This window comes from Diadema antillarum, unplaced genomic scaffold, assembly GCF_040938485.1.
Source record: "Diadema antillarum isolate AM-2024a unplaced genomic scaffold, OU_Dant_1.0 seq00000594_RagTag, whole genome shotgun sequence".
NCBI lineage: Eukaryota > Metazoa > Echinodermata > Echinoidea > Diadematoida > Diadematidae > Diadema > Diadema antillarum.
The window spans coordinates 60,994-86,408 of NW_027271525.1; the positions used below are offsets into that span (position 1 = coordinate 60,994).

A 25,415-nucleotide genomic window follows, 5' to 3' on the forward strand; every position below is an offset into this window, starting at 1 on the left:
TACAAATGGGCTTTCCTAATAAACCAAAACAATGAGAAGAAAGTACACACTCTGGAAAAGTGTGTGCTGAGAAAGGATGCTTTGAAGTTTGGGGGTCTATTCAAGTGCTTAATCAATCTCATCCAACAGTACTCTGGACACAGAGTACAGGACAGAACACTTACAGAATACTTTCATTGGTTGGGGATGATAACATAACATTGAACTTATGGTTTCAACCAACCTTTAGCATATTAAGTGGGCCAGCTTTCATCCACTCCTGTGAATTTTCTCAAGCCAAATACCACACTGTTTCTCCTCCCTGTCTGCCGGCTTGTCTTCCAATCGTTGAACCGAAGACCAAAGTGAAGGCTTAATCCTTGTCAAGTGTGGGGTATAATTCTCTTCAACTACAAGTGGATGGGGATCTAGGGCAATTACCCCCTGGGCAATTACCCCGGACCCTTCCCCTGGCCCTAATCCTAATCCTAATCCTGAACCTAATCCTAACCCTAACCCAAAACCTTACCCTAACCCTAACCCAAAACCTATCCCTAACCCTAATGTTTACTCTAACCTTACCACTAACCAGTATTTAGCCCTCTGGGGGTAATTGCCGGGATACGGTAGATGGACTCTTTCACCTTAATAAAGTCTTATTTATCCAGCAGCGTACCCTCTTCACTGCTCTTTCAGTGGCCCTTGCCATTATTATTACCCTAACATTGCCAGGTACCCATTTATACGTATACCAGGGTAGAGAGGTATAATGGTGGGTAAAAACATTTTGTCCAAGGACATAAGCACTGGGAGAGAATTTAATTCGGGTCCTCAGACTGGGAGTCTGTAGTCTCATGCACTGTGCCACAGCACCCCCACTGCACCTTTGAAAATGAACTTTTGGTCAAGAAAGGTGAAAGAGTCTATCTGGATAAAAGGAACTACGTTACCCAACACTCGACAGGGACTCAGGCTAAATTTTATCACCAATCTTCAGTTTAACGATCGGAAGACGAGCAAACAGCAAGAAGAAATTTCTATGGCATTTGCTCCTGCGACATATATCGCTCCCATGAAATATCTGCATGCTATTGAAAGTGAAACACAAAACCTACCAACAAACATAACCCCAATCCTAAACCAAACTAAATCTGAAATCCTATCACAACTCTGACCCTAACCCACAGACCTTGGCAAAAATAGGACCGGAGAAGTTGTAGGAGCAAACACTTGTGTCACCCTTTACATACAAGGAGAAATGGTATGATCACTTGGTTTGAAAATGACCACAGGATGGAAGCTTGCCCATATATGCTAAAGGCTGGTAGAAACCATGACATCCTGTCACAGGGCAAAACACTCCATACGGTAGCAACCACAATCAAGGAATTAGTAAAACTTTAAAACTGAAAATTTACACCCTCATCATTAAAGTAAAATTTATTCAAGGCTGACATTAACTTTCAATGCAATAGCATCATCCTTTCAAATGTTATGAAAGTTGAAAGTGAGGAGTGTTTAAAGGATTTCTTGTGCTCAGGGGGGCGTTTCATCAACGAGTTCGTTAGAGGTTTTCACCGACAAATTTGCTATCAGCCAATCAGACGCAAGGATTTCAGTAGCTTTTAACAGTTGTCAGTGTAAATCACTGACAAAAAGTTTCATGAAACGGTCCCCTGAATTGGCAAATCTAAGAAAGCCAGGGTAGACCAAAATAAGTGCTCTACAAAAACTGAAAAAACTTCCCTTTTGTTTTATGATCCAAACTTTAGAAATATAAAGAAAAATTGCACTTTCAGAAAACATAATAACTAACAATTTGCTGGGTTGACCCATTTCACTTGTTTAAAGTCCAAACAGAAAATCAGGTCATATGACTATTTGCTGGTTTTGTGATATACAGTTACATATGAAGGCTTCCTTTAATATTTTCTCGGGTGGAAAAAACAAAAAACAAAACAAAATCCAAATACCAGACAGAAATAAGTCTGTAAAGTTTAAATTGCAAAGTAACTTCACAAATGGTAACAATTTGAGTATACTCTGAAAGTTTTCTTGCCTATTTTTGGAGGAGGGAGGGGAAGGGGAGGAAGGACTAAACCATTTACATTGTACAGTATATTAAGCATTTGATGGATGTGCAGTCAAACATGTCTTTAGAAACCACCCAAGGACAAAAAAAGTGGCCGTTATAGATAGGTGGTCGCTACAGATGCATGTAGGGTCTTTAACATTGCTCTTTTTCTTCTTTTGAGGGATTTTTTTCCCCCTGTTACCATATATGGCAGGTGTCCACTAAAAAGGCAAGTTTGGCAGTATTCAAATTAAATATATTTTAATCCTAGGTTACGTCAAACCAAACGACCTGATCCTATCTCAGCCAGGAGTGACATCAACAATGTCCAGAGAAACGGTGAATTGCAGAGAACCCTGTCGACATAACTCTCTGGTTACCATGGCAACAGATCATGCAGGTACAAATGTTTTGAATACCTCATATGTGGCACATATTTTGTGACCATAACACTCTACGAATCAGGACTTTTTAAGACAATTTCGTTAGTGGTTAAATACCTAGATTGAGAACCACTGCAACAACATTTAAGTAATTTATATCTATTTTAAAGAACCCCATGGAGACTAGATTGAGGGGAATATTTTGGCATACTGCAAACTTCTCAAATTCAGCAACACCTTCCCAAATTCAGTTGACATGTGAAATTCATGACAATATATAAACCAAAATGAGAGCATAAATATGTAATTTCTTGCAATAGAATAATTTCTGTGCAGAATCCCTCACTGACACTGACCATAATCTAAATGTGATCAGCATGCACTGTTAACAAACAACAGAAAAAAAAAAAATGATTCTCCATATAAATACCTTGGTCAGCCATGTAAAGTTCAAACTACAAGAAACAGTCATAAATCTTATCATATTTGTGACCAGAAGGGCACAAATCATTTAATCTGAGAGAGTGCACTGCTCTGCTAGTGAAACTTGACAATTCCAGAATATCATCATTATTTGATCTGAAGAATATTGATCAAGCACTTCCACTTCCATTTTCAGGATACAGCATCGAGACACCTCAGCAAGGAAGTGAATCAAGCGGGCCGGCCACAGTTTCTCTGGAAGAAAACACTAAACCTACAGTTTCACGAGGTCAGTGCATGGCACTTCGAACCCATTCCATTCTGAATTCTGAAATACCCATAGACTTAATACGTAGGCCACCAGATTCCTGATGTACAGAAAAGATTCCTATACTATAATACTCGAAGTTGTTGTTGTTGTCGCGGCCTTATGTATTTCCTGTTTTATTTCGGCGTTGCTGGTTTCTCTATCTCCTCCCGAGCCGTCGGCTCCGGGCAGTTGCGACCGGTGCCGTCGGCCGCAGGAGAGTATCCTACATCGAATGGCGCGGGTTTCGTCCCCTCTCCGCCTCCGTGTCGACGTCGAGGACGAAAAAGAAAAATTAATTAGCTATATGCATAATGCATTTTTGTGCGTGACGAAAGAGCCGAGCGTTTCAATATTCACGGAACCTGCGCTGGCTTCCTGCTTTCTCGATCTTCCATCTTTTAGCTTGCAGAGACACTGGGGGATACTAAAGATGATGGTGCAGCGAAATCTCTGAAATCTTCCGGCGGACGCGCACGCACACACACAATGTACCTCGCAGAACTCTATACACACTCTACACTGTGTGTATGTAGTTCTGTGATGTACCTTTGCCTCCGCCTGTTACGTGTACTGAATGTATTGACGATGGTTACACGAATCTGTGTGTGCGTGATATGGACTACTCAGTACAAGGGCATTTACGTACAGTTCGCCATTATTGGCGTCCCCAAATGAAAACAACGAACGTTGGTTATGTAATTGTATTTCGCACAACTGCAGAATACTATATGCAGCTCAGGTACGTCATTTAGTTTGCTCGCCGTTTGCTCTCAAGTCCGGTGTCATTGTACGCAGACTGTTTAGGACGCGGCTAAATATATTTGCCGATCGTACCCTTACATATCAGATTACACGCGCAGCTGTGTCCATTCGTTTACTGCAGAGCTGCTGTAATCATACATATTCATAAGATGAGCGGACGTAGAGGAAAACCTCGCTTTGCCGACCGCCTATTTTTAAAATTGCAAGTGGAAATAGAATGTGTGGTTCTATGGTCTATCAAACCAAGTTTTGGTGACAAAAAAAAAGAGGGAGCAAATGAAGACGAATGCAGTGATGTATATATTCTTCTTTCTTCCATAACATGGGAAAAATATTAAAGAAAAAAAATACGAAGTCGTGAGAACCTACTCACACGGGTGCCTATTAAACCTGATGACTATGATCTCCCCCTCCCCAAATAATAACAATGATGATAATAATAATAATAATAATAATAATAATGATAAGGATAATGATAATAATGATATAATAATAACAATAATAGGAGCAATAATTGTAGGCCTAATATTAATTATGATAATGTACAATCTGAACTGAGCAGATGTAGTTCTATATTAATATGATATATCAAGCCAAGTTTTGGTGATTAAAAACAAAAAGGAGGGAGCAAAATTATGAAGACGAAAATATCTTATTTTTCTCTCATAACGTGGGGAAAAGAAACATGAAAAAAAAAAACCACATAACAAACCGAGGCCTTGAGACCAGCCGTGGATTCCCGCAGGTGCCCGCGTGGATGCAAGAGCAGGGGGTAATCAAAGTCATAGTGTTAATATCATCCCGTTTCGACGGGAACAACCTGTGGGCAGAACTTTCGGGGAATCTCATTTGCGTTTTTGGTAATTTTTCCCTGAATGTTTTTGTTTTTTGCCCTGCGGAGGTGGAAATGTGTGTATGCGTGAGGGGGGGGGGGAGGGGGGAGGGGCAACAAGACAACTCTTGGACTTCAACGGGTGCAAATAACCCCTCGAAACTCAAGTTCTATAATAAAAGCAAGTAGTGGCGGGAATGATCCCTACCAATGGACCGGATCGCCGGGCATATACTACAAAAATGTATTATAAAATTTCTGGGAAGGGTGGTCATTTAGAAGACAGCACAATTAACGAAAGAATGAGAAGACTTTTCTTTTTATTTCTTCAATAAAAATGTGCAAAATCGTATTATGAGAAAAAAAAAATTAAACCCCTCAGACCCGTGGATTTCCACGGGTGCTGCTAGTAACTCAAGAATAGCCAAACACATCAATGGACATCCAAAACACCACTTCCCAGGAGGGATGTAATGTTGTGTAATGATACACAAAGTTGTCACTACCCCCTCCCAATATCCGCTATAATGACCAGATATACCTCTTTACCTCCGGCCAGTCAATGACCCCTACTAATACTCTCCACCTCCAGTGAGTCATCGACCTTCATCATCCCTTGAGTATACATCTTCCCATCTAACTTACTACATGTACCTGGTTGATTCAACCCCAAACACCCTGCCCTACCCCATCGATTACTTAGAAGTGTTGTTGAATCCAAATCCACGAATACAGGATGTGTGTACCTCCTTTAAAAAACAATCTGAAGCTCGAAGAGAGGAGATCATTCCAAAACACCTTTCGAATAAAGTGCTCTCCAAATTAAACTCAACGGTGTGTCGTAAATCATTCATTGAGCATACCCCTCTAAAAAGATAACGATCCAAATACACAACAGTAAATTCCATTCGCAACCCAAAATGCAAAAATGCAAAATGCTAAAATACATCACATCTCATACAGTGTGCATGACATCTTGAACTTATCACCAATTTTGTTTTCCTTCCCCGTACAATCATTTCTCGGACAACAGATCCCACAGACAAGGAAGTGGCTATATCGGTCCAGACGATAGTCATTGTTCTTCTGGCTCTCATCTTGGTCATCCTAATGCTGGGCTTGGTCTACGTCAAGTGTCTGCCTTGTCGAAAATCAAAGGTATGTATCAAAGTGGACAAGATCTTTACAATACAATTGAATTGGCAGACACAAAAACAAGTGCTGAAATGTGCAAATCTTCAGCCTTCCAGGCTGCCAACATTCAAATGTCAAAATTGGAAGGTTCCAAATAGCTTTCAGCCAGGTACATGAGTACTACAAATATATATTTAAAAGATAAGCAATTATCAATTCCCAAATTGGGGATAAACTATTCTTTAGTCAGGAAGTACAAATATATTTATTTTTCATTTTGTCAGGGAGACTAATGCAGAGTACAGAAACCTTGGATTCTGTGATATACACATACAAATTTGCTCTCTGTAAATTATTACCTCAAACCCATATCATGACCCCTTTACAATCCGTTGAAGACTACTTAAATGTCCCAATTATTCTTGGGCATGGGTGAATGGGAAATGAATGTTATAGGAAAATCTGTCCATCTTAAAAGGGTTAAAATGATGTACATTGTAGATAAATATCCCATGAAAGTAAAAGATATGATCTATCATAAACATGTACCGCCCCGAATACAGCAAGTATTACCTTTCTGATGCACAAATGAAAACTTCAGTTGACACAAATGGCACATTTTTGCACACTTCCATGTATTCTATCTGTTAAAATTTGAATCAAATACATGATTGCTGCATCAATTCCAGGTACAGCGTGAGGTCACCACACTTTCACCACTCACCAAGAAAGCACCAACTGCGATGCCGACGGCGCGAGCAACCATGATGCATACGAACCAAGAAGCCAATAGCATGCATACAGCATGCACAACAGACCCGACCTACGCAACCATAAATGAGCTTTCAACAGATACCCTCCAGCAACCCACACCGCATCGAGGGCCTCCGAAAGACAACTACCCGTACAAAGGCCAGACTTGTACCATGCCCCCACTACCAGGCATGGGGCATCATCCCAAGTCTGTTCACACAAAGTCGCTGGGATCCTTCACTCCACCTCTCGCATGGAAACGAGGACAGAGACGCATCTACCATCACTATCACAATCGTAGATCCGTCTCAGCGGAAGACGGGAATTATGAATTGCCATCGAATCTCTCTGCACCTGACCGAATCACCTTGTATGAAAGCTTGCCCGACCTCACGAGCTTGTCTCCGGGCGAGAACGGCTGTGGCACAAGCCAGAGTGAACAGGTGAATCAGTCCTTGGTATCCCAAGTGAATTCTGCAGAAAGCAAACAGAGCATCGGAGCACCAGTGCACGCTGGCATAGCCACAGAGACAAATGGCACGACTCCAACATGCGAGCCCCTGAGACAGGCCCCTGGTGTAACAGGTGTCGGCCACTCAGCATCCAGTGAAAATCACATTACCCCTGCTGGAGAAGAGATCCAAAGAGATGCAGCTGCTACCAAAGACTCTGCCCCCACAGACTCTTCTGTAAAATCAGAGCTTTATTACATTAATGTACGCCCGGACTTTCACAAGCACAGACGAGCACTGAAGATCCGCGCAAATTTAGGTTATCTTTAGGCAGATTTATGGTAATCTTTCTACAAACCTACTTGCAGCATTTTCTACGAGTAGTGCTGATGTATAAACTAAATATGATGACAAAAGTGATGTATGAATAAAATTGGTTAAGGTCATGATTTCATCTTTTATTTACACTTGTTAGGAGGGGGAAATTCAGAGTGTAATGAATATCTTAATTCCACTTAAGAGTGAGTAAGTGATGTAATGTTGATATATTGCCACAAGGGGGTAAATATATTAATGGTATGACCAACCTTGTTGAACTGGCAGACAAACAAATAGGCCTACAAACATCAAGTGTGCGGGGGAGCTTTTTCTTCTAATACAAAAAACGGTTGCAAGAACTTGAAATGTTTTGCCAATGTACAGGTTGCACAATGTATTACCTTAACAATTCAACATATCTACTCTCCCTAGAAGTGTACTTTACTCATATTATGAAATTGCTGCACCAAATCTTCACAGAAGAATGGAATATTTCGAAACTGACCAGCAGCCAACATTTGAAGGAGAGTGGGCATGTCCCATGGCCTGCCAGTCAAAGATTTCTGGGAAAAGTCTCACGGAAACCCAGCAGAGGCCAAAATTGTTGTGGATGTCGTATTTTCCACTGGAGGGGTTAGTGAAGATGAGAGGACAACCAGTTTCTGATGACCAGCACTCCTTACTGTCAAGCAAAATATATTTGTTGCACGAAATTTTTGCAAATTGAGCTGACGGCCTTTTTTGTTGCATAAAATTTTTTGTGAATTGCCATTGGCATCCAGTGCTTTATACTGTATACAAGAACTTTTGCAAATCTTGGCTCTTGCGAAATTTGCAAAATTAAAATGTGAAAATTTCTGGTTTTATTGTACACGACTGACTGAAATGGACAAAAGCCAGCAAGGGCTAAAAAGCTGGAATATTTAGCAACGTCCTTGGGAGACATATATATAAAGAGATGAACTGACAGAAAGTAAAACTGACCAGCTACTGACATCACAATGCAATTCTTGCTACTGCTTACTGTATACGCCATATATTTCGCGAGTCTAAATTTTCGCTAATCGGGAATTCCCGACAATTTCGTGAGGTTAAATTCGCGATCGTGGAGTCCTGTACTGAACGAAGAAATGTACACACGTACATCACATCCACATCGGGATCAGAGTCAATATTTTCGTGTGTCTTTAATTTCACGAATAGCACCTGACTCAAGTAATTCGCGAAAACAAAAACTTCGCGAAATATTCGGCGTATAAAGTATAAATTATATGTAAATATTTTGTCGCTAGCGGTTGTGTCTGTACACTGGTCTTACACTACAAGCATATGGATAAAGGTATCTTACACATCTAACACTTGTGCACTTCCGGTAACACAAGTTACTGTCTGTGCGGCAGGCATGGGCAGAGGTTTATATGCTATAATCACATCTTATTTTTCCCTTAAAAAAAAAAATGTAATACTCTATAGTAACCACAATGAAGGGATTATTAGATTAAAATGAAATTTTGCACTCTGTTGACATACTGTACACGTATTCTATTCATGACGAATGTTCACATTCACAGCAGTAGCATCATCGTTTCAAAGGTTATTAGCATTGAAAGTGAAGAGTGGGTAAAGGTTTCTAAGAAATGGAAAGGGCCTCATTGTTGAAATCAGGTCTTTATTGACATATGTGTACCTAATCAAAGTCTTCTACAAAAAGTGTTCTAGGAAAGCTGAAAAAAAACTCACAACTTCCACTTGCTTAATGATCCCAAACCATAGAATTACATAAAAAAGGAATTGCTTTTTTTTTTCTTCAGAAAATACACAAACTCAAGATTGACAAGGTTGACCAATATCTCCTATTTTGAGTCCTCAAGTGAAATAGGTGTGCAACTTTTTGTTGGTTTTGTGATGCACGGTCACATATTTGTGCAGTGTCATGATGTACAGATGAAATCTTGCAAATCATTATACAGGAATATGTCTCAGAGGGATCACTCAAGGTCTTGGAACCCACATGATATCACTGAATGAGTATTACAATGGCATGTACTTGAAAATCAGTGTATGCAAATTTGTCTTGTGCTGATCAGTCAATTTTTGTCCTGTAGGTCATCTTCTAGTATGCATGTAAAAACTCTAGAAGTCTAAATATCAATACCAGACACTAGTATTAAAGCAAGCATTCATATGCAATTACCCAGCTCAAAACCTTGAAAAAGTCAAAGATTAGAATTCTCTGTAATGGACAAAAGTATGTCATTTGGGTTGACTGACTCAATCATTTGAAGTTTGAGAGAGTAATCTTCACTCTACCTACTGCCCAACTTTGGTGGCTTAAAACAAAACCAAAATTGGGACATTAGCACATTTTCTTTTTCTGGAATATGTTTTGTTTTGGTTTTGTTTTTTTCACTGATACTTCTGCACAGTATGCATGAGTGACCTCACTCTTTAGCTCCTCATTTTTTCCCTTTTGTATGAACTACACCTCTAAACTCTCTCTTGATAGTTCAATTGATTCTTGAATGAGTAGGACTGTACATGTATTATTTTAAAGCATATAGCATATAGACTACACATGTACTCTCTTTAACTATGTAGAAAAGTGAACATTAATTTTGGTCTACTTTTTATGTGTACTGAGCTGGTCAGTCACATATTGCTGATTGACAGGTCTGACACACGATGAGTTCCTAAGTCTTTTGTGCAGGACTTTCACATTCAATGGGCAATACCATGGTTTCGTATACATATATTCAAAACCAAATGAGCACCTTAACGTCTTTAAAGCTGAATATTAAAGACGATGTCTGTTCTCACACTGAAATACATTTGGGTTATATAGAGCATGGTATGATGCCATTGTCACGACGTGGAAGGTTACATTGTCCATGTGAAAGTACTACTCATAATCTCATCAGCCCTTTTACATCAAATTTATGTTTATGTGCAAGGCATCCCTTAATGTGAGTTCACACTGCACAGGGAGAAAGAGTGCAGTCACCCCTCAGGCCCTCATTACATCAGGGGCACGAGTGAAACAAAGCGTAACATAGAGGGGGAAGACGACTCATACAAGTGCTGACCGCCACCAGGAGCAAGGGTCATAAACCTGCCAGATGTCCACCACTAGGAGGACAGCCCAAAAGAGGCATAAGTTTAGAAACTGGTACTCACACCCAGGATGTAGTGGTCAACTATTAAACGTTAAAGGAATATCCCCTTCTTTATGAACCATGTTCAAAAACAATTTCCTAAAATTAAGGAAAAGTCACTTGTAGGGGTGTGACCATTTTGACCAATTGGTAGGAAGTTTTGTGAACCATTTCACCCACTCCTCCAATAAGATAACTTGTTTAATAAATCAATGTACAGTGATTGTTCCTACATAGGCAAGTGTGGTTAAGAAGGAAATTTTTGAAAACAAAACCAGGATGCAAAACACAAAATTCTTCAGACCAGCGCACAAAATTGTTTGTGAAACCACTATGTGTGTATCCAAGTTCAAGTTCGTCAGGAGTGTTCAGTTAACAGTGTAGCCGACATACTGGCCTACCCTTACAGATCGAATTTTGGAACGAGGAGAAAGTGGTGGTGGCAAAAGGCCATATACATTGTCTTTGAAAATCTGAATAAAGGAAATCTCTATCAACTCGAAGGAGGTTGCGGCAGGGGCCAGGGAGAGAGTAGTTTGCACAGAAAAGGGAGAAATGCCAACAAAAGTTGGTGTTTAATGTTGGAGTAAACTTCAACTGAATAGGACTACAGAGTCTAGAGAGGGATCGCGAAAACTTCGCTTGAGGGCCTACTCAAGTTTGACGTAATTAGGAGCCAGGGGCAGAGACTTCTACGGTTTATCTCATCCCTAGAATCAACCGGGAGTAGTGATTACGTTAAATCACTGTATCTATTAATTGGCAACAACTTTGTCAATGGTTGTTAATCACCATCTTTATTCACATGTTGTAAATACAAATCAAAATTCAGTACAATAAACCAAGTGATTGTTGAACTGAAGAAGCGTTTGTGTCGCCTATTTTGTAGACTCTCAGAAGAGAAAGTTGTTGATCTAGTTACGGGGTGGTGCGGCGGCAGCACCCCGTGACAGCGATGGCCAATACATTGTATCGTGTAGTTCCCATAATTTGTTCTCAGCGTCCATAAGTGCCAATCTAAATCACTGAAAATGTGAAATTGTCAGACTTCTAATCTAAGATTTGTCTGGTAATGGGTAAAAGTGCAGGGATATGAAATCATAATTGTGGTAATTTGTCTGGATGTTGTTGCAATATTGAGACAATAATGAGGGACACTGGTAAGTGACATTCTGGCCAGAGATATGCCCAAATTACAGCCTGGGCTGTAGTCCAGATTGCGCTTTGACAATAGCATGTCCCGAGATTTGTCACACAGAACTGTTATTCCATAAAGTAGGAATACTACCTCTGTAAAAGAGTAAAAAGTGGTCCCTAATTATTTGGTAAATTATAAAAAATCATAAAAATGATGTCTGAGTCTGAAAATGTTTGCTGAAGTAAAATAAGTTGTAAAAGGGTAGTGGCTTCAACATTGGTCCCAAACTATTGGGTGCTCGCTGTACCTGTATCATCAAAATAACTGCAACAAAATTTCACATTATAACAAACAGGTCTGCATTTGACAATGTCTGCTGTATTCATAAAAGTAGAATATACGCGGTCAGCATGTTGGTGGAAGCATCTGACAACACTTTTGAAATCCACATCATCCTGAAGGGGGCAAGCAGTCCAGTGAGCAATACTCTGACATCTGAAGAGACAGAATAGCCATTCTATTTCAGCAGTATCGATGGCACCAGCTACAAATAAATATCTCGCTATACTTTGAGAAGAGTAGGTACTAAAGTCTTGGGCTGTGTCATGTTTTTGCCACTTTCACTGAAAACAAAACTACATCGATTGGAGTAAGTGAATTAACCCATCAAGTATCATATTTCTATGGTATGGCGTTGCATCCTTTAAAGGTAAACAGTTTCCATACAGCCACAGCACTGTTAATTTTTGCTCTACAATGGACAAATAAACGGTGTGATACCATGAATTCCATTTGTTAAAACAAAGAAAGTGTGAAACATTGGCCAAAAAGCTACACTGACATATTGCAATCTGAGAACATATCTGATTATGGTTTCAAAGTAATGTTTTTTAATCGATTTCTGACAATCGTGCCAGAACAGTACCAGTTGATCTTCTGTGCGAGAGTGAATCGCATGCAGCTCATAAGGAAATACAATTGCTGGGGCATGATTGCTCATTACATAACATTCTACTTACCCACTACTGAACGAGGAGGGCCCTTCAGGTATAAAAGTTTGGAACACCAATCACAACTATTTTCTCAAAATACATTGTACACCAAAATAACTTATTATCCTGGCAAATGCATCACCCAGACTTAAGTTTCTTGGTAGAACCTTTTGATGTATTGAAAGCAAATTCCAAATGGTGGAAGATGAATTTTGAGCCCTTCTAAAAACTATATTTTACCTTTAATGATGATTTCAACTGTTCTTTGTCAGACTTTGTTTCCAAAGGATGAGTGAATTCTTTTTCATTTGGGATCTTTCCTGTTCTTGTACTATTGTTTGTTTTGGCTACAGAATTTTTCAGTCTGTTAATTGCCAAATCATTATCTCATTCTTTAAGTCAAAAATATAGAACAGAAGATTAGATTTCCCTTTTTTTTTGTGACAACTTACTGAAGTACAAGATGAAAATTTCTACAGTAAAATTCCCCCAATCCTTAATGGGTTCAGGGGAATCGTTACTTAAAGGGGAAGTTTCCCTCAAATAAACATGTCCAATGAGAGAATGCAGCAATATAGTAGTAGAACACACTGAATGAGGAAAATAGGATGCTTACTACAGATGCTGAAAAAAAAAAAAAAATATATATATATATATTTTTTAAATAGTTTGGGAGCTGCAATGGCTGGATGAAAAAAAACACTTCAATAGTTTGTGATGTTATGTCATCTCATACACTTATTACTGTAGGTACAGCCACCTTTAATAAGGTGGTGGCAATCAACACGACACAAGTGAGTCATACAGAGAATCAAAACTTGCCCATTTTTCTCTTTACCACATTCATACTTTTGCCCTATCGTACCATCCATAACAATGAAACAGAAACTACAAATAGGGTAGGTATATCGTTAGCATTATCAATACTTAATTGCCACACAAGCCCGCAAAGCAGCTTTTGGAACGTGAGTGCAGACACTTTCAAGCCATTCTGTATCATCTTTCGCATGGTATGCAGTGGATTAAACTTGAGAAAGAATGACAATCTTGAGAAACAATGATATCTATCGCTGACTGGCAATCAAACGACAATAGCCGAGCAGGAATAGAACGGAGCGGAAACCGACGAGAATCACATCCCACAATCCTCGCACCTTTCGCTCAGTTGTGGCAAGGAATTTCCCGTGTGACTGACAGTCACCATTTCAGGAAATAACATCACGGGGTGTCTTCAGAAGAATTCCGGAACAATTATGCAGCATTTTGAAAGAGAAAGGGGTGCGTGTACCACCATCATATCATTCTTGCTGTGGATGCCCCTGTTGGCAATGTCTGGGAAAGACATCGGTAAGTACAAATAAATCTGAGCAGTACATAACTCTTTCTTCACGGTGACATAGATGAGTTGAGAAAAAATAAACAAAGAGAGCGGTGGCAGATTCACCATCATTAAATTACTCAAGTCAGTCACGCTAGAGTGATGGTAGTAGTCGCAACCACATAATATGCAAATCAGATGATGTGGTGATGTCATCATCTAACAACTTTTACCAGACAAAAATTCTTATCATTTGTTGCATTTTTTTACCTCTGCCCCGGCACGAGGCTTGTTTTCATAGGTGTTGGTTTGTTTGTTTGTCTGTTTGCAAAATAATTCAAAAAGCTGTGATCCAGGAACTTCGAAATGGATTTTTGAAGTATTTTTTCATCTTTTTTGCAGACAGGGTCAATGAACTTGGGAGTTCAAGCTGCGCATATTTGAGGTTTGCATGTACTGTATATGTGCACTACAATGTGTGCTCAGTTTAAGAGAGGCCCCACGCAGCTGGAAGCTGATGACATACAAAAGGCATCTATATTAGAAAACTAGGCGATTTTCAGCATGCATGTATGGGTGGAAATGAGATGTTTTTTTATATCTGCATTGGCAATATCATCATTATCATTATCATTATCATTATCATTATCATTATCATTATTGTTATTATCATTATCACTCTTACGTAATCAAAACTAAGCAATAAGTTGATGCCAAGGTGATGACATTCTTTTTCCGTTAATTATCTCTTCAAAGCTACTGCAATAGACTACTTGTGAATGCCAACACAGATGTACAATTTTAAGAAGGCATTTAATATCCATCTTCTCATCTTTTTCATATTTGCATTGGCAATAATGTCATCATTTCCTTAAAAAAATATATATAAAGTTTTACATTTATTACCTTCACCAAGGAAACTATGTTTTAGTTGGCACTGGTTAGTTTGTTATGTGAAGATGTAGATGGTTTGTCTGTTTGCAAAATAACTCAAAAAGTAGTTTAACTTACAGGACTTACACAAGGAAGATAAGATTAAATTTTGGTAGCAATCTAGATTCAACATCTGGGTCCAGGATACTTTTTTTCATAGCTTTTTTTTAAGGGTTATAATTGGCAAATATGACCAAACAAATGAGGGAGTTCAAGCTGCGCATATTTGAGGTGAGCATGTACACTCACTGAGTGCGGGTTCAAGGCACAGCATGCAGCTAAATGCTTATGATGTAGATGAGTGGAGACACTGTAGAAAGGCTTCTTCATCAATGACTGGGAAATACATACATGTAAGAATGATTTTCAGCATGCGTGAATGTGTGGAAATGAGCTGCTTGGTGGAGGTCTGCATTCTCAAAGTGCTTTTTTTTTTTTTTTTAGTTTTCTAATGCTTTCTTGGAGATTTCAATGGCACTTCTCCATCTGTTTGTGAGATTTTACCCCACTCAGTTAATGTTAACTTTAACCTGTTGAGGACAGACTGATTTTGATACAACAATCATTTCCCATAGACACCTGTCCGAGTACTCGAGTACATCGGGACTCGTCCTCAACAGATTAACATGGTGAAGCCCAGTTTAGTTCATGGAGTGATTATCCATTCCCCCTTTCATTTAATGACGGGAAAAAAAAATTAATGCTTAAAGGGACTGTACAGTACTGGTTGAGGTGGGGATTCATGTTTTTAACATTCCTAAGTGAAATAATGAGAAACCTCTTATGAAATATGACAGAGCATGTAATTTTAAGGAGGATTCAACATTTATTTGACGAAAATCGATTTTCAAATGGCTGAGCTATCCAAAAAAGCGATAATAATAAAAGGCGACAGGCTATGTCTTTTATTAGGATCTCTTTGTTTCACCTTGTTTTTGGATATCTCAGCCATTACAAAACCGATTTTCATCAAATAAACTTTTGATACCCCTTAGAATTGCATGCTTTTTGACATTTCAGTGGTTTCTGAATATCTCGCAAAACGTTAAAAGCCAAATCCTCACCTCGACCAGAACCGTACACACCCTTTAAACTTCAGCATCTTATATCAGATGATATCAAATGACTCGTTCTTCAAGAGTGCACTACTCTGGTGGCTTGTGTAAAAGTGGAAATTTTCACAGTGTTTAAATTTTCGCGCATTTCGCGCAAACCAGAAACTAGCGCGAAAATAAAAGCACACAAATATTTTTGCTTGCCATATGCTCCTGTGCGTGATGTCTTGATTCCGCCGAAATAAAAACACGCGAAACTCTTCTTGCCCGGCCAAGCGTGAAAAATTAGTCGCGCAAAAATATCCACTTTTGCAGTAATTTCAAAGTTTGAGAATCTTTCGTCCAGTCTCATCAAGTTCATGATTGTGCAGTATTTCCATTTCTCGTTTTCAGAGTTCAGCATGGAGACATCTCAAAGGGGACGTAGATCACGCAGGCTGGCCAGCTCTTCCCTGGTAGAAGACCACACACAGACAATCCCACAAGATCAGTTCACGTCATTGGACGCAGGAGCGACCAGAAATACCTCTGGACATCCACTTCCATTTACAGAGGAGCTGGTCAACATTTCTCCGGAAGACCCCACAACGACATTCCCACCAGGTCAGTTTACACCACTCAACTGACATCACAATGCCACCTCCCAAGCGACGTTTCACATCACGTGTACCAAAGGGCGGGGAGGGGGGAGGGGAGGGGGCTCAGTTGAGGGCGTACTGTGTATCCAACTTGCAATTGAATGGCTCAAGCTCGGGCACGGGTTCAACCCCCAGTCAGTCTCACTGAGCAATATCAACATATCTGGTTTTGGTCTGGTCTTCTACAAATTTTTGAATCCCATGCACGGACACATCTTCGCAACGAACTGGGATTCAATAACAGAAATTGAAACCCTTAGTATAGATTCACAATCGGAAGCAAAATTATTTTTCTTCTTTTCTGGATGCAATGATAGAGACATCCTGCAAAATGGATTGTAAGAACTCTAACAATTTTCACACATACACAAAAGTTGTAATATGCTTTGGCGAGTGTGAAACTGAGTTTCAAATTCAATTAACACCATTCAAACAAAGGACTTAGAGTACTAAAATTTTACACAGTAAGTGTTGACACAAATAATCATGTATGCACCAATTCAAGTGCAGGTGACAGTAAGAAATGCTCAAAGCAGTTAATAGCCCAGCAAGGCATGTTGGTGCGTACAGCTGTACATATGCTGTGATGTACAGTATGACACTATTCGGTTGACGACAATATGCCCTAGTAGCTCAGAAGTTCAGACAGCTGAAAGAAAAAGATTGTTGAAGGATCTTTATGATTTACAGCAGGTCACAAAAATATATTCTACTGTCCAGACTTGAGTGAAAAAAAAAATCATCATTATTTCAAATAAAGTGTGCATAACATTCTGAATATGATTAGTACAACTGATTTGTATTTTTTTTACTTTGTGAAAATAATCTTGGACAACAGATTCCACAGACATGGAACTGGTTATATCAGTCCAGATGCTGGTCATTATTCTTCTGGCCACCGCCTTGGGCCTTTTCATCCTCCGCTGGGTCTACATCAAGTGTCTGGCTTGTCGAAAAAGAAGGGTATGTATTACCTTCGGTGCAGTGAGACTTGAAGTAGACAAGATCTTCTCTGTACACCAGGGCTGCACACTAACCCATTGTTTTTTACTTGTCCGACCTGTCTGTAAGGACCAGTAGGTATCCATTTTTTTTCACTTTTTACTGGTCCATCATTCCTGAAAAAGTTACTGGTTCAACAGTGATTTTTACTGGTTAGGGACCATCAGACCAGTGCCAGCGTGCAGCGTTACGTACACATCACAGACACAGAAACAAACTCATGATGGAATGCACAAGGCTTCTAAAGCAGACCGGGTTTGGGAACAGTTAAAAAATCAAGATGCGAAATGTTTCAGAAAGCTTGCAGCGAGGTACTTGTCAATTACATGCATCACAATAGGCAATTGTGATTCCCAAATCGAGGAAATTTCTTCTTTTTGTCAGGACATGCTCCGTGACAAAAGGTACAGAATATCAAGGAAGACTCTAACATACAAACATAGTCTGTTTGCGTTATGGGAATATTATTTAACTGGAATCGAATGTGTCATCATGAACCCATTACATTGTAATGAAACTTGAAACATCTTAGATGTATGTCCTAAGGAAGTAAACAATCTGCTTTTATCACACAGAGTGAATGTAAATCAAGTACCATCTTGTTGAGAGTGCATATATGGCAACTTCAATTTGACATACGTAAAAGGCACAATTTCACTCATTTTCATCCCTGTGATGCTATTTGGTCTAACATCAAGTATACGATAACTACTGCATCAATTTCAGACACGACGAGAGGTCTCCAGACTTTCTTCACTTTCCCACGAGGAACCATCTGTGTTGCCGATGATGCATACTAGCCTGAGAAGTACCAGCCAAGACACCAAGGGGCTTCCTGGCAACTCCCGGAAAACAAAATCCAAAACAGACCCGACCTACTCAACTATAGATGAGCTTCCACTGGATATCATCTGGCATCCATATCGAGGGTCTCTCAAAGACAACTACCGGTACAAAGGCCAGACAGCTCTCATGCCCCCATTACCAGGTAGGGGGCATCAATTCCAGTCTGTTCATACAAAGACATTGGGATCCTCCTCTCCACCTCTTGCATGGAAACGAGGACACACACACATATACCATCACTATCAGAATCGTCGATCCATCTCGGTGGCAGACGAGAATGACGGCGGCTCCCAGTCCACTGCCTTCCTACCGGACAGGCTCACCATGTACGCAAGCTTGCCCGACCTTGCGGGCTTGACTCAGGGTGAAAGCGGGCGTGGCACCAGCCAGAATGAGAAGGCAAACAAGTTCCTGGCTCCCCGAGTGGGTTCTGCAGAACACCCCAAGAGCATCGGAGCACCTCTGCATGCCGACAAGGCAAAGAAAACAAATGACACGACTCCAACATGCAGGCAAGAGAGACACGACCCTGGTGTTTCAGGCATCCAGCACTCCACATCCAGCAGAAATCAGAACACCCCTGCTGGAGGAGGGATCCCAAAAGATGAAGCAGCTAACAAAGACTCTGCCCCCAAAAATTCATCTGTACAAAAACAGCCTTATTATATCAACATGCGCCCAGACTTTCCCATGCGGAGACGGATCCTGAAGATCCTGAAGTAGATGAATCTAGGTTTTCTACGATCTCTATGTAAAATTAAGGCAATTTTTCTACCACAGCACTGACCCTTTTGCAGGCAAGAGTATAAACTACACATGATGACAAAAGTAAATTATAAATGAAATTGCCAAAGGTCATAATCAACTCCTAAGATCAATTGTGTCTTAAAAGAAAGTTGGGATATTCGGTAAATATTTCTTCTAGTAAATCCGCTGAAATATTGAGTGCACTAAACCATGTTCCAATGAAGACACTTACTACAAAGATCCACATTTCAAATCATTGAACATATCCACACAATGTTCTCATTCGAGTCAGGCTTAGTATTTGATGATACTTCAATCTTATTTGTGACCCTGCATCACAAAACCACTAAAAAGTTGCCAAATATGGATTTCAAGTTAAGGATAGATTTTGAAATCTAGTTAATAAAAAGAAAGTACACACTCTGGAGAAAGGTTTCCCGAGAACAGAGGCTCTGATGTTTAGGGTCTATTCAAGAATTTAATCTGGCACCAAGCTGCACTCTGTGCAATGAATGGGACAAAAAAAAAATACAGGAAGTAAAACTCAATAACATCCACAATGAAGAAATTATCAGATTAAGCTGAAATTGTGCACATCTTATCAGCACATTCTATTAATGACTAATACTAAATTTCAATGGAGTAGCACTGATACCTTTCAAAAGTTACTGGAGTTGAAAGTGACGAGTATGTGAACGACTTTCGAGAAATGAAAAGGGGCCTGTAAGACGTACCTAATCAAGATATTTTACGAAAATGTTTTAGAATAAATGCAAAAAACACAATTTCCCATTTGTTTTATAATCCTAAAATTTAGAACAATGTAGAAGACTTTCTCTTTCAGAAATATACAATTTATTTTCACCTATTTTGAGTTCTCACATAAAACTGGGGCGTGCAATTTTTTGTTGGTTTTTGTGATGCCAGGTCACATCTGAGAGTGACCCAGTGGTGGGAAAAATGTTGTTTTATTGCCGCAAGAGGTCAAATGTATCAGTGGTCATCATCAACCTCATTGAACTGGTAGACAAACATCTAGTTATCTTGCGTTCAAATTCATGTGTTGTTTGTTCTTTCTTCCAGCAAAGGGGCTGTAATGAATTTGAGTGTGCTGCAGGGAGGTGGGTGACACAACTCATCTGAACGGCATGTGGTTGCCAGAATATGTAATGTTTTTCCTCATATCAATTCAATGTCCGAACAAATCTCTTGACTGCTGCACCAAATTTCAATAGAAGAATGGAGAGACCTTGGGTCTGTATATGGATGGCTAATGGCTGAGGGCAGGAAATAGTCAGAGGACTGAGTCGGGACGGTAGTAGTGGATTCAAACTCACAACCATGCAGGAGAAAAGGAGAAATAACTTTCAGGGAGAGGATGTACGATCAAGAATGGATGTGCCTCTTGCTGAAGCTCAGGGCCCCATTTCATAAAAAGTTGATAAAAAGTTGATATAACTCTTGCTGGAATGGCAACTGTCATAATAATGACAAGAATCTACATTGTAGCTTCATGATTGGCTGATATGATAGCAACTCTTGCTGGAATGGCAACTGTCATAGTAATGACAAGATTCTACATTGTAGCTTCCTGATTGGTTGTTGCTATGGGAAGTTGCCATTCCAGCAAAAGTTGCTATATTTTGTGAATGGGGCCCTGGTTAAGATTGCATTGACTGATCTGTATGTCTATGATAACAAGATACCATGTTTTTCTTATTTTTCGTAATGAACCTTCCAGTCTGACATGTGTCAATATGCGAGACACCCTATGCTATGTATGATAGCAAAGATCGTAGCTACTGTAAACTCATGAGTATGATATGATACATGTACCACGATTGAAAGGCGAAACAATAATAGCAAGTGAGTACCGAGACAAGTCTCGCATTCTGCGTCTTCCATATTTTGCCAATGTCCGATGAATACCGTTATAAGAAAGTATAAAAGGAAACGAAAAATAGAGCAAATACATGCTGCATTCTAGGGAAATTTTGAGCTGAAATAATATGTATGACACACGCAATATTTGCGTGGAAATTTTTGTGTTTTTTTTTGTTTGTTTTTTTAGGTCCGAAAGTAGGGGTGCGTCTTATACACGGGTGCGTCTTATACACGGAACTTTACGGTAATGTACAAAGAAGCCAGTCAGAGAATTGACTCTACTACTCACTAGGCAGTAGCCTTTAAACAAGGCGACTCGCTCTGCGTGCCCCCGTATAGCGCGTTTACCCCACAAACCTGTTGGCCGGCGAGTGGAGCGAGCCGCCTTTATCCACTCGTTCAGGGATGTGTACTTTTGTCGTTGTTGTTGCTTTATATTCTTTGACAAATTTGCGTACAAATTTGACGCAGAAAATACACACGGCACCAAGGCAAGCCTCGTTAATATTAAAGCCTCGTTAATATTAAGTAACTATTCTTATTCTACTTAATATTAACGAGGCTTGCCTTGGTGCCGTGTGTATTTTCTGCGTCAAATTTGTACGTAAATTTGTCAAAGAATATAAAGCAACAACAACGACAAAAGTACACATCCCTGAACGAGTGGATAAAGGCGGCTCGCTCCACTCGCCGGCCAACAGGTTTGTGGGATAAACGCGCTATACGGGGCACGCAGAGCGAGTCGCCTTGTTTAAAGGCTAACTAGGCAGTGGCACTATCATCTGAGCCGCTACCAGTTCATGGCATTGACACATTGAACGACACATTGAACTTGAAACAAGCACCCAAATGTCTTATACATGTAATATATTTTATATTTCATTCTCTAGAGACAGAGCAATTATAAAATTATGTTTTTGACTACAGTTTTCAGTAAAGATTGCAAAAGAATGTGTATGGATGATCACTACAGTGGCACCACCAGGGCCTCCATTTCATTAAACTAAGAGATGAGTTGCTATAATAGCAACTCATGATGCAATGGCAAGTGTCATGATGGTAATGAAAAGAATCCTATACTACTGGTTGGCTGTTGCTAGGAAAAGCTCCTATTCTATAGCTGCTATCCTAACATCTTTAATGAAGTGGGATTCAGGTGGAATAAATACAAAGTTTATCATTGAAGGAAGTCTGTCTCAATCAGTAGGAATGTAGGTCAATGTCATCTCACTGCTTAGGTATTGGCAAATTTTATACACGCCTATTTTTCTCTATGCCTAGTGAGTATTTGCTGGATCACACGATGACAAGGTATTTCACCAATGTATGCACTAAGAAGCGGTGGTGTGCACATGGATAAGAATATGTGGGACTACTACAAGAATGATCGCATGATGCAATCAAACATGAGTTTAAATACAATCTTTCTTGCCCCTCCCCCCCAAAAAAATGATAACATCCTTCAAAGTGGCTGATCCAGGAGGGGGCGCACCGAGCACACCTCCCTTTATTTTTTTAAAAGAAAGAAACAAAAAGAAAAAACAAGGTAAGTGCCAATATGTGTCTCGCCCATTCGCGTAGAAGAAATTAATGTTTTTCTATAAAATCCCGGAAGTTCATTGATCCCGCCTATGACCTCTGACCTTGTGGTGACCTTCAACTCCCAGGAGACATTCACCAGCCAAGTTTGGTCACAAACGGACATAAGCTGTATGGATCAAAAGTTATGAGCCATAATCGAAACGCGCAGTAAAAACTTAACATTGGGCCCTAAAAGTTCATTGACCCTGTCTGTGACCTTTGACCTTGTGATGACCTTCAACTCCCCAAGGACATATACCATCCAAGTTTGGTACCAAACGGACATAGGGATCAAAAGTTATGAGCCATAATCGAGACGTGCCGTAAAAACTTAAAACATTGGGCCCTCAAGCTCATTGACCTCTGCCTGTGACCTTTGACCTTGAGGTGACCTTCATGTTTGGTAAAATGTGTAACTTTGTATAACCACTCTTCCCTCCAAGTTTGATTGAAATTAAAGTCCTCAGTAGAGAGTTATTCAAGTTTTTTAGCGTTACGGATGGACGACGGACGGACAGACGCCACAGGTGATCCCTTAGTCTCCCCAAACCTCCGGTGGGCTCGACAAAAATGAAAGGGGCCCCCTTTATTTTTTATTTTGTGTGCCCCCAGCCCCTCCCCGGAGTTCCTGGATCTGCCCCTGCTTCACCTTCTTACTGCAGCACTATATCTAGCACATGATGTTTTCTGAGAAAACCACATAACCACCCTGGGAAATTCCAGGAGAGTTACTCTTCCAAGAAAAATCTTTCCACATAGTCAGATGAATGTAATGACAGCAGCAGCATTTCCACTTCTGGAAAAAATTATCCCCCCCCCCCCCCAAAAGAAAAAAAAAAAGAAAAAAGAAAAAAAAAAGGAAGACGAAGAAGAAGTGAAAATAAATAAATTTAAAAAAAACCATTAACAGCTTGTGAATATTTATAAGCAAACAAAGGTATTGTGAATCACGCTACTTTTAATGTACAACGGAGTTGGGTGAACACTGAAAAATTCATCTTTACGTGTGCATTCACAAGAGTATCAATGTATTGGTTGAAAGCCATTCATCACCGTGGAAACTGGTTCTAAACAACCTCAAGTGGCAAGAATGTTAATGCCCGCTCCTGGCTCCAACCAAAGCTATAACCACAGGCTGTGACATCATCAGTCCAGAACTCTATAATGTAACAATGATACATAAGTTAACTATGGATGATTAAAGTGTATGCAGCAATGCTATTGTTTGTTCTGCTATCTGTAAAAGTGACTACGATTGGAAGAATGGTTATTTTGTTGTCTTTTGTTGTTGTTGCTGTTGCTGTTATTGTTGTCACTGTTGTTGTTGTTGTTGTTATTGCTGCTGTTGTATAGCACTGCTGCGTAGCCACATAAAAGGAGACTCCATAACAGAGCTAATGACATAATAAAACATTCCTTCATGAGCCTACTACTCATGAGAGCTGGTTTACAAACCATTTCATCCGCCAGGATCCCATTGACCGCCTGTGCGTGCATCAGCTTCAACCAGTTCAGTCCAACCAGCTGGTACGGCTTCAAGGTCATACTGGACAGAGAAGAAGAAAGTTTACCATGATGTCTTGGCATGAATTTCTGTAGCAGAGCATACCACAGTATATTTCTATTTCGCAGAAAGTTCATGAAGATATATATACACCTCTTAAAACACATGGCATGAATTTATATTGCAGAGAAAATTAAACCGTTGAAGATGAGTCCCGAGAATAGTTGGGCAGGTGTCCATGGGATATGCTTGTTATAGCAAAATCAGTCCATCCTCAACAGGTTAATGGCAATAAATGTGGTATACATGTAGAACAAAATTCATAATTTTGCAAAGGAGAATGAAAGCAATGACACTTTAATGTCAACATAAATCTTGACATGGTACATGGCACACTACATGTATATTTTTATCCAAGGATAGGAAGACATAGCATAAACAGCACATGACATTTATTCCTGTCGAACTGAGAGAGTTGTGATAAATGTATCTCAGAGTCAGAAGGGACCTGGGGCTTTTTTTCATCATCACTGTTATTATTCTACATATAGATTGTTATATTTTGTAACTTGCATTTGTTGGTTGACTCTCACTTTCATTTTGTTGCTTTTTCTTGGTACACCAGGTTAGGGCTCACTGCTTGCTCAGCAACCCCCTCCCCCCTTCACTTATGCTTTTGCTATTTCACTCTTATTCAAGTCTTTATCCCTCTGTTGTTCCTATCTTGTTTGATGTTGCCTCCTATTCATCATAATCCTTCACAGGTTGCCCTCTTTGATCCTTGGGATCACCAATGATCCTCCTCAGCCTTTTGTCCATCCACCCTCCTTCATCCCCCTCCCTTTACCTATTGGGTTCCTTGCCCATGACTTCCAACCCTTCTCTATTGTTTTCTTTGTTCAGTGTCCCTAGCCCTCCCCTGACATGTTCTTGTGTGCAGCCCTTACAATGATTGCTTTCCCTGCTTGTTAGTCATTTTGCCTCTGATAAAGATTCTGCTAGGAACAAAAGCTTAGACCCCTTTCAATTCCATTTTATTAAACTGGCTCATCACTATTGGAAAAGCAATTTAATTTTTTTTTTTTTGCTACATAAATGTATCCCTTTACAATGCACTGCATCAATTTCTATTGAAGAGAAGAATTGTGATGACACACACATCTCCTAACATACATTAACATTTACTTCTCCAGAAAAAGAAACCA

General features: G+C 39.8%; 1 protein-coding gene across 1 annotated transcript in view; it reads right to left on the reverse strand.

Moving 5' to 3' along the window:
* LOC139735724 (uncharacterized) overlaps positions 1 to 25,415 on the reverse strand; it is a gene marked incomplete at its 3' end in the record, with an annotated part of 96,672 nt that overhangs the window by 56,218 nt on the left and 15,039 nt on the right. Inside the window, exon 9 of the mRNA XM_071646471.1 lies at positions 24,162 to 24,252. Within this exon, the coding sequence (XP_071502572.1) occupies positions 24,162 to 24,252 (91 nt within the window). The remainder of the gene's footprint in view (positions 1 to 24,161; positions 24,253 to 25,415) is intronic.